The 10,337-nt window shown below is 37.3% G+C and overlaps 1 protein-coding gene across 4 annotated transcripts in view; it reads right to left on the bottom strand.

Moving 5' to 3' along the window:
- vps13c (vacuolar protein sorting 13 homolog C) overlaps positions 1-10,337 on the bottom strand; it is a 134,789-nt gene that overhangs the window by 74,691 nt on the left and 49,761 nt on the right. For all 4 annotated transcript variants that reach the window (XM_028585658.1, XM_028585684.1, XM_028585674.1 and 1 more), the window contains 6 exons: positions 7,106-7,256; positions 6,605-6,713; positions 5,267-5,370; positions 4,175-4,331; positions 552-631; positions 265-324 (listed from right to left, as the gene is read on the bottom strand). In XM_028585658.1, the coding sequence (XP_028441459.1) occupies positions 265-324; positions 552-631; positions 4,175-4,331; positions 5,267-5,370; positions 6,605-6,713; positions 7,106-7,256 (661 nt within the window). The remainder of the gene's footprint in view (positions 1-264; positions 325-551; positions 632-4,174; positions 4,332-5,266; positions 5,371-6,604; positions 6,714-7,105; positions 7,257-10,337) is intronic.

The raw sequence follows: 10,337 nt of genomic DNA, 5'->3' as shown, positions 1-10,337 counted from the left end.
TGTGTATGTATGTATGATGTGTGTATATATGTATATGTGTATATATGTGTATGTATGTATGATGTGTGTATATATGTGTATGTATGTATGATGTGTGTATATATGTATATGTGTATATATGTGTATATATGTATGATGTGTGTATATATGTGTATGTATGTATGATGTGTGTATATATGTATATGTGTATATATGTGTATGTATGTATGATGTGTGTATATATGTGTATGTATGTATGATGTGTGTGGATCAGCTGTTACTGACGTTGATCATTTGCTCCGTGTTGTTGTAGGCGGTGGAGAAGTCGGGCGCCGAGCGGTCGGCCTGAGGAAACAAACAGGAAATCACAAACAGGAAACCACAAACAGGAAATCACAAACAGGAAACCACAGGAAATCACAAACAGGAAACCACAAACAGGAAATCACAAACAGGAAATTACACTACGTTTGATTCTCGGCTCTGACAGATGACAGCACCGCTACGCATCTCAACAGGTGATCAGATATTAAATATGAATCAGATATATTAAATATTAAACGGTGGGTCACCTTGAAATACTGCACTTTGAGCAGTTCAGCTCCGGACTCCACAGACGAGCTGATGAGACACAGCGGCTCGCCACTCGAGTCTGAACCAACAGGAAACCACAAAACGTATTTAAATATCTCCGTTTATATATCTCTGTTTATGTCTCAGTTTATATATCTCGGTTTATATCTCTGTTAATATCTCCGTTTATATATCTCTGTTTATATCTCTGTGTTTATATATCTGTTTATATCTCTGTGTTTATATATCTCTGTTTATATATCTCTGTTTATATAGCTGTTTATATATCGCTGTTTATATCTCTGTTTATATATCTCTGTTTATATATCTGTTTATATATCTCTGTTTATAAGTCTGTGTTTATATATCTCTGTTTATATATCTGTTTATATATCTGTGTTTATATATCTCTGTTTATATATCTCTGTTTATATATCTCTGTTAATATGTCTGTGTGTTTATATATCTCTGTGTTTATATATCTGTTTATATATCTGTGTTTATATACAGTAGCTGTTTATATATCGCTGTTTACATCTCTGTTTATATATCTCTGTTTATATATCTGTGTTTATATATCTCTGTTTATATCTCTCTGTTTATATCTCTCTGTTTATATATCTCTATTTATATATCTCTGTGTTTATATATCTCTGTTTATATAGCTGTTTATATCTCACTGCGTTTATATCTCTGTGTTTATATCTCTGTTTATATCTCTGTGTTTATATCTGTGTTTATATCTCTCTGTTTATATCTCTCTGTTTATATCTCTCTGTGTTTATATCTCTCTGTGTTTATATCTCTCTGTGGTTATATCTCTGTTTATATCGCTCTGTGTTTATATATCTGTTTATATATCTCTGTGTTTATATATCTCTGTTTATATATCTGTGTTTATATAGCTGTTTATATATTGCTGTTTACATCTCTGTTTATATATCTCTGTTTATATATCTGTGTTTATATATCTCTGTTTATATCTCTCTGTTTATATATCTGTTTATATATCTGTTTATATATCTCTATTTATATATCTCTGTGTTTATATATCTCTCTGTTTATATATCTCTGTTTATATAGCTGTTTATATATCGCTATTTATATATCTCTGTGTTTATATATCTCTGTGTTTATATATCTCTGTTTATATAGCTGTTTATATCTCACTGTGTTTATATCTCTGTGTTTATATCTCTGTTTATATCTCTGTGTTTATATCTCTGTGTTTATATCTCTGTGTTTATATCTCTCTGTGTTTATATCTCTCTGTGTTTATATCTCTGTTTATATCGCTCTGTGTTTATATATCTCTGTTTATATATCTCTGTGTTTATATATCTCTGTTTATATATCTGTGTTTATATAGCTGTTTATATATCGCTGTTTACATCTCTGTTTATATATCTCTGTTTATATATCTGTGTTTATATATCTCTGTTTATATCTCTCTGTTTATATATCTGTTTATATATCTCTATTTATATATCTCTGTGTTTATATATCTCTCTGTTTATATATCTCTGTTTATATAGCTGTTTATATATCGCTATTTATATATCTCTGTGTTTATATATCTCTGTGTTTATATATCTCTGTTTATATAGCTGTTTATATCTCACTGTGTTTATATCTCTGTGTTTATATCTCTGTTTATATCTCTGTGTTTATATCTCTGTGTTTATATCTCTGTGTTTATATCTCTCTGTTTATATATCTCTGTGTTTATATCTCTCTGTGTTTATATCTCTGTTTATATCGCTCTGTGTTTATATATCTCTGTTTATATATCTCTGTGTTTATATATCTCTGTTTATATATCTGTGTTTATATAGCTGTTTATATATCGCTGTTTACATCTCTGTTTATATATCTCTGTTTATATATCTGTGTTTATATATCTCTGTTTATATCTCTCTGTTTATATATCTGTTTATATATCTGTGTTTATATATCTCTGTGTTTATATATCTCTCTGTTTATATATCTCTGTTTATATAGCTGTTTATATATCGCTATTTATATCTCTCTGTGTTTATATCTCTGTTTATATCTCTGTGTTTATATCTCTGTGTGTTTATATATCTCTGTTTATATCTCTCTGTTTATATCTCTCTGTGTTTATATCTCTGTTTATATCTCTGTGTTTATATCTCTGTGTTTATATCTCTCTGTGTTTATATATCTCTGTTTATATATCTCTGTGTTTATATCTCTCTGTGTTTATATATCTCTGTTTATATCTCTGTGTTTATATCTCTGTTTATATCTCTGTTTATATCTCTGTTTATATCGCTCTGTGTTTATATATCTCTGTTTATATATCTCTGTGTTTATATATCTCTGTTTATATATCTGTGTTTATATAGCTGTTTATATATCTCTGTTTATATCTCTCTGTTTATATATCTGTTTATATATCTCTGTGTTTATATATCTCTGTGTTTATATATCTCTCTGTTTATATATCTCTCTGTTTATATAGCTGTTTATATATCGCTGTTTATATCTCTCTGTGTTTATATCTCTGTGTTTATATCTCTGTTTATATCTCTCTGTTTATATCGCTCTGTGTTTATATATCTGTGTTTATATCTCTGTTTATATCTCTCTGTTTATATCGCTCTGTGTTTATATATCTGTGTTTATATATCTCTCTTTATATCTTTCTGTTTATATCTCTCTGTGTTTATATCTTTCTGTGTTTATATCTGTTTATACAGTACAGGCCAAAAGTTTGGACACACCTTCTCATTCAATGTGTTTCTTTATTTTCATGACTATTTACATTGTAGATTCTCACTGAAGGCATCAAAACTATGAATGAACACATGTGGAATTATGTACTTAACAAAAAGTGTGAAATAACTGAAAACATGTCTTATATTTTAGATTCTTCAAAGTAGCCACCCTTTGCTTTTTTTGATAACTCTGCAAACCCTTGGTGTTCTCTCAATGAGCTTCATGAGGTAGTCACCTGAAATAGTTTTCACTTCACAGGTGTGCTTTGTCAGGGTTAATTAGTGGAAGTTTTTCCCTTATTAATAAAAAAAGCAAACGGTGGCTACTTTGAAGAATCTAAAATATAAGACATGTTTTCAGTTATTTCACACTTTTTATTTAAGTACATAATTCCATATGTGTTCATTCATAGTTTTGATGCCTTCAGTGAGAATCTACAATGGAAATAGTCATGAAAATAAAAAGGAAACGCATTGAATGAGAAGGTGTGTCCAAACTTTGGGCCTGTACTGTATCTCTTTGTGTTTATATCTCTCTCTCTTTCTGTTTATATCTCTCTGTTTATATATCTCTGTTTATATATATATATATATATATATATATAAATATATATATATATATATCTCTGTTTATGTATCTCTGTTTATATCTCTATATATCTGTTTATATCTCTGTTTATATATCTTTATTTATATATCTCTGTTTATATCTGTTTATATATCTCTGTTTATATCTCTGTTTATATATCTTTATTTAAATATCCCTGTTTATATATCTTTATTTATATATCTTTATTTAAATATCTCGGTTTATATCTCTGTTTATATAATGCATGAACACATGAACAGTTTAAGGTTCTATAATGAAGAAAGGCGGTGACCTTTGAACTCCAGGCACTTCATGGTGATCTTGTCGATGAACGTGGTGGCCATCGTGTCGTACTTCTTCACTTCTGTGTTGATGCCGAGGTGAGCGACCTGAAAGACGAGGAACGGAAACTCGCTCTTCTCTCTGGGCTTCTTCAGGGTCAGCAACACCTGCACAGGTAAAGAGAACAGGAAACAGATCGATCAGCAACACCTGCACAGGTAAAGAGAACAGGAAACAGATCGATCAGCAACACCTGCACAGGTAAAGAGAACAGGAAACAGATCAATCAGCAACACCTGCACAGGTAAAGGGAACAGGAAACAGATCAATAAGCAACACCTGCACAGGTAAAGAGAACAGGAAACAGATCAATCAGCAACACCTGCACAGGTAAAGCGGCAGGAAACAGATCAATCAGCAACACCTGCACAGGTAAAGCGACAGGAAACAGATCAATCAGCAACACCTGCACAGGTAAAGCGACAGGAAACAGATCAATCAGCAACACCTCCACAGGTAAAGCGACAGGAAACAGATCAATCAGCAACACCTGCACATGTAAAGGGAACAGGAAACAGATCAATCAGCAACACCTGCACAGGTAAAGCGACAGGAAACAGATCAATCAGCAACACCTCCACAGGTAAAGCGACAGGAAACAGATCAATCAGCAACACCTGCACATGTAAAGGGAACAGGAAACAGAAGAATCAGCCGAATGAATCCATGTTGGAGGAACGTTTATCAGGACGAATGATTCCTACATAGAGAAGGCGTCAGTATGGGTTCCATGTTTGGGACAGGAAAGGTATTTTAGGGTTTCTTACCTCTGATTGGGACAGGACAGGTATTTTAGGGTTTCTTACCTCTGATTGGGACAGGACAGGTATTTTAGGGTTTCTTACCTCTGATTGGGACAGGACAGGTATTTTAGGGTTTCTTACCTCTGATTGGGACAGGACAGGTATTTTAGGGTTTCTTGCCTCTGATTGGGACAGGACAGGTATTTTAGGGTTTCTTACCTCTGATTGGGACAGGACAGGTATTTTAGGGTTTTTTACCTCTTTGATTGGGACAGGAAAGGTATTTTAGGGTTTCTTACCTCTTTAATTGCAAAGTGGAGCAGAACGTTGATGGTGTTTTCGGTCGGAGCTCCGTTAGTGGAGGCCGACTCTCCGCCAGGTAAAACCTCCACCTGCTGCTTCTCTGGAAGAACAACACATTACAAGATGGAATTATTTATGGCTCTGTCTTATCTCAGACCTCTTTTCTTAACTCAGACCTCTTCTGTCTCATCTCAGACCTCTTCTGTCTCATCTCAGACCTCTTCTCTTACCTCAGACCTCTTCTGTCTCATCTCAGACCTCTTCTGTCTTATCTCAGACCTCTTCTGTCTCATCTCAGACCTCTTCTGTCTTATCTAAGACCTCTTCTCTTACCTCAGACCTCTTCTGTCTCATCTCAGACCTCTTCTGTCTTATCTCAGACCTCTTCTGTCTCATCTCAAACCTCTTCTGTCTCATCTCAGACCTCTTCTGTCTTATCTCAGACCTCTTCTCTTACCTCAGACCTCTTCTGTCTCATCTCAGACCTCTTCTGTCTCATCTCAGACCTCTTCTGTCTCATCTCAGACCTCTTCTGTCTTATCTCAGACCTCTTCTCTTATCTCAGACCTCTCCTGTCTCATCTCAGACCTCTTCTGTCTCATCTCAGACCTCTCCTGTCTTATCTCAGACCTCTCCTGTCTCATCTCATACCTCTTCTGTCTTATCTCAGACCTCTTCTGTGTTATCTCAGACCTCTTCTCTTAACTCAGACCTCTTTTGTGTTATCTCAGACCTCTTCTGTGTTATCTCAGACCTCTTCTGTTATCTCAGACCTCTTTTGTGTTATCTCAGACCTCTTCTGTGTTATCTCAGACCTCTTCTGTCTTATCTCAGACCTCTTCTGTCTTATCTCAGACCTCTTCCCTTAACTCAGACCTCTTCTGTGTTATCTCAGACCTCTTCTGTCTTATCTCAGACCTCTTCTGTCTTATCTCAGACCTCTTCTCTTAATTCAGACCTCTTCTGTCTTATCTCAGACCTCTCAGACCTCTTCTGTGTTATCTCAGACCTCTTCTGTGTTATCTCAGACCTCTTCTGTCTTATCTCAGACCTCTTCTCTTAACTCAGACCTCTTCTGTCTTATCTCAGACCTCTTCTGTCTTATCTCAGACCTCTTCTGTCTTATCTCAGACCTCTTCTGTCTTATCTCAGACCTCTTCTGTGTTATCTCAGACCTCTTCTGTCTTATCTCAGACCTCTTCTGTCTTATTTCAGACCTCTTCTCTTAACTCAGACCTCTTCTGTCTTATCTCAGACCTCTTCTGTGTTATCTCAGACCTCTTCTGTCTTATCTCAGACTGCCAGATTTCCCATGATGCACTGGGGGAAGTTACCTTGAGCGGTGTGTTTCGTGACGTCCCTGCTGAGCTCTCTGCTTCCCTCCCCGATGTTCTCCACCAGGATCTTCATCAGCACCGCAAGGTCTTCCTCGCCCAGACTTATCTGAGGAACACCACACTTTACTGTACTTAAAATATGCTGAGTCACTCTGAGGAACACCACACTTTACTTTATCAAAAAACTGCTGACTCACTCTGAGAAACACCACACTTTACTGTACATTACTCTGAAAATCTGCTGAATCACTTTGAGGAACACCACACTTTACTGTACATTACTCTGAAAATCTGCTGAATCACTTTGAGGAACACCACACTTTATTGTACATTACTCTGAAAATCTGCTAGGAAACTCTCTCTGATTTTAGTTTTCCCAGAATGGATTGCCAAGCTGCTAACAGAGACAATGAATGGAAAGCTGTCTGTGGACACAGACCATAACTCTGAAAAACTGCTGAGTCACAGTTTAGAACGCAAGAAGCATGTGATACGTACATTAAGGGAGCGCAGCTCTCCCTGGACCTGGACTCCGGGGATCCTGGTGAACCAGGAAGTAGACAGGTTCCTGGTGACGGAAAGCTCCAAGTTGATTGGCTGCAGGATCTCGATGTCGAGGTGGGAGGAGTCCCGCGGAGTCAGCGTGGTCCTGAAAACATCATTTAACATTTCAGGAGAGAAAATGCATTTCCTGGAGAAAATGTGTGTGAATGCTGAAAAGCTGAATCCACACTGGATCGCGGGCTTAAATGGGTAAGAAGAAGGTACGCAGTGTGGAAACATGGGAATAGTTTTTATTAGTATGAATGATATTGAAATGTTGAATAATACTAAGAATGTATCAGCTTTCTGTGGCTCATCAACACGTTTTAATGCAGTTTAGAGGAACTTCCTGTTGGTGTGTTCAGACACCAAAACAGGAAACACCAGAACTCACTTTATTCTTTCACAGTTTGTCTGTTTTATGATTCTGTTTATCCGATGTGTTGTCTATGAAGAGTAACAGAGGTAATCTATCTGTTTGTACTATAACTGCAAAGATTAATGGATTAGTTGTCAACTATTAAACTAATCCATTAACCAGTTTGAGTCACTTCTAGGGTTGGGTACCGGTTCCGACGTAAACGGTAACAAGATCGAATAAGAAGGACAATTCCGGCTCCTCATTTCAGTGCCGGAATCATCGCTGCACGAGATGCTATGTTACCGTTAGCTAGTAGCTGGATTAAACAGATAACGTTCCAACAGCAGGACCTAACAGTCTGACTGCTGCTGCCAACGTCTGAACAACAACACAGACACACAGTTCACTTGAAACTCGCCAGCCTTGTGGTGCATTCACAGTTATTGTAAAATACCCTTTTCCCATCTGGTGCTTGTTTTTGTCGTTTACCAGCAATCTACTAGTGAAATAAGTTATTGTTATAAGTTATTGTTATTACATTATTAATTATTTCATTTTGACCATATTAGCAATAAACAAGCCATTCTTTAATGTCGCCAACTATCGTTTTGTGCTCCTTTTTTATATTTTATATTATATACATTATATATGTATATATCAAAATTACTAACGACCTTCTAACTGCTGCAGACAAAGGACTTGTCTCCATTCTTGTTTTACTAGATCTTAGTGCTGCATTTGACACTATTGACCATTCAATCCTGTTACAGAGATTGGAACACTTAGTTGGCATTAAAGGAATTGCTCTAAGCTGGTTTAAGTCCTATTTCTCTGATCGATCTCAATTTGTTAATGTTAATGATAAATCCTCCAAGTACGCTAAAGTTAGCCATGGGGTTCCTCAAGGCTCAGTGCTTGGACCAATTCTATTCTCCTTATATATGCTTCCTCTAGGCAATATTATTAGGAAACACTCAATTAACTTTCACTGTTATGCGGATGACACCCAATTATACTTGTCAATCAAACCGGACGAAACCAGTCAGCTAGCTAAATTTCAAACGTGCATTAAAGATATAAAATCCTGGATGACCTATAATTTTCTGATGTTAAACCCTAACAAAACTGAAGTTATTGTACTGGGACCTAAACACCTCAGAACCTCATTATCTAAAGATATAGCTACTCTGGATGGTATTGCCCTGGCCTCCAGCACTACTGTCAGAAATTTAGGAGTTATTTTTGATCAGGATATATCCTTTAATGCCAATCTAAAACAAACCTCAAGAACAGCCTTTTTTCATCTTCGTAACATTGCCAAAATTAGGAATATCCTGTCTCAAAACGATGCTGAAAAACTAGTGCATGCATTTGTTACTTCCAGGCTGGACTATTGTAACTCCCTACTGTCTGGTTGCTCAAATAAGTCCCTTAAGACTCTCCAGCTGATCCAGAATGCTGCAGCGCGTGTTCTCACAAGAACTAAGAGAAGAGATCATATTTCTCCTGTATTAGCTTCTCTGCACTGGCTTCCTGTTGAATCCAGGATTGAGTTTAAAATCCTTCTATTGACCTACAAAGCTCTAAATGGTCTAGCACCATCATATCTAGAAGAGCTCCTAATACCTTATTGTCCCACTAGAGCACTGCGCTCCCAGAATGCAGAGTTACTGGTGGTACCTAGAGTCTCTAAAAAGTAGAATGGGAGCCAGAGCCTTCAGTTATCAGGCTCCTCTCCTATGGAACCAGCTCCCGATCTGGGTTGGGGGCAGAAACTGTAATCGCTTTCAAGAATGAACTTAAAACTCTTCTATTTGATAAAGCTTATAGTTAGGGGAGTGAGGAGTTGCAGTGTTCACCTAACTGGCCCACCTGCTTCTCTTCATAATTGTTAGACTAATAATACATAACAAAGTAGAGGGAGACAGGCCAGCCAAGCCCGATCCGGCAGGGGGAGAGTTCTAAGCCCGAAAAAGCTACCTCTCCTTATGACCTGTCTCTCTTAGTTACGCTGTTATAGTTACGCTGTTATAGTTCTAGACTGCCGGGGGACTTCCTTCCTTCCTTTGACACACTGAGCTGCTCTCTCCTCTCCCTTTCTATTACTTTTACTATTACTATTTGTGTGTATCCAGTCCCAGAAATGCTTGTTACTAATCCTAGCTTCTGGGGAGTTTACTCCCCGGAGTCCTTATGTTTTTTCCCCCAGCGTATTTCCTTGGAGAACGTTGGCACCAAGATCCTGGTTCCAGCTGTCGCCGTGGTCCTGCTGCACTCCCTGCCGAGCTCAGCGGTGCCCTGCAATGTCATGCTTCTTCCGGCTGAACCCTGCTGCTTCCTGCTGCTTCCTGCTGAACCCTGCTGCTTCCTGCTGAACCCTGCAGCTTCCCGCTACATCCAGTCACTGTTCCATTATTAATGCGACTATTATTGCCACTGTTCATCACACCCCCAACCGGCCCGTCAGACACCGCCTACCAAGAGCCTGGGTCTGTCCGAGGTTTCTTCCCAAGAGGGAGTTTTTCCTCGCCACTGTCGCACTGCTTGCTCTTGAGGGAATTACTGTAATTGTTGGAATTGTTGGGGCTTTGTAAATTATAGAGTGTGGTCTAGACCTACTCTATCTGTAAAGTGTCTCGAGATAACTCTTGTTATGATTTGATACTATAAATAAAATTGAATTGAATTGAATTGAATATGTTTCGGTTCAGGCACCGGCACCATTTTAAAAGTATCGATTTAGCACCAGTATCGGAAAACCCCAAACCATATCCAACCCTAGTCATTTAGTTTCTGATGAAACAGGTAAACTTGTGTGATGTCAGT

Source organism: Perca flavescens, chromosome 1 (assembly GCF_004354835.1).
Source record: "Perca flavescens isolate YP-PL-M2 chromosome 1, PFLA_1.0, whole genome shotgun sequence".
NCBI lineage: Eukaryota > Metazoa > Chordata > Actinopteri > Perciformes > Percidae > Perca > Perca flavescens.
Note: the sequence above shows the minus strand (reverse complement) of the source record. Positions and strands in the feature narration are given on the sequence as shown.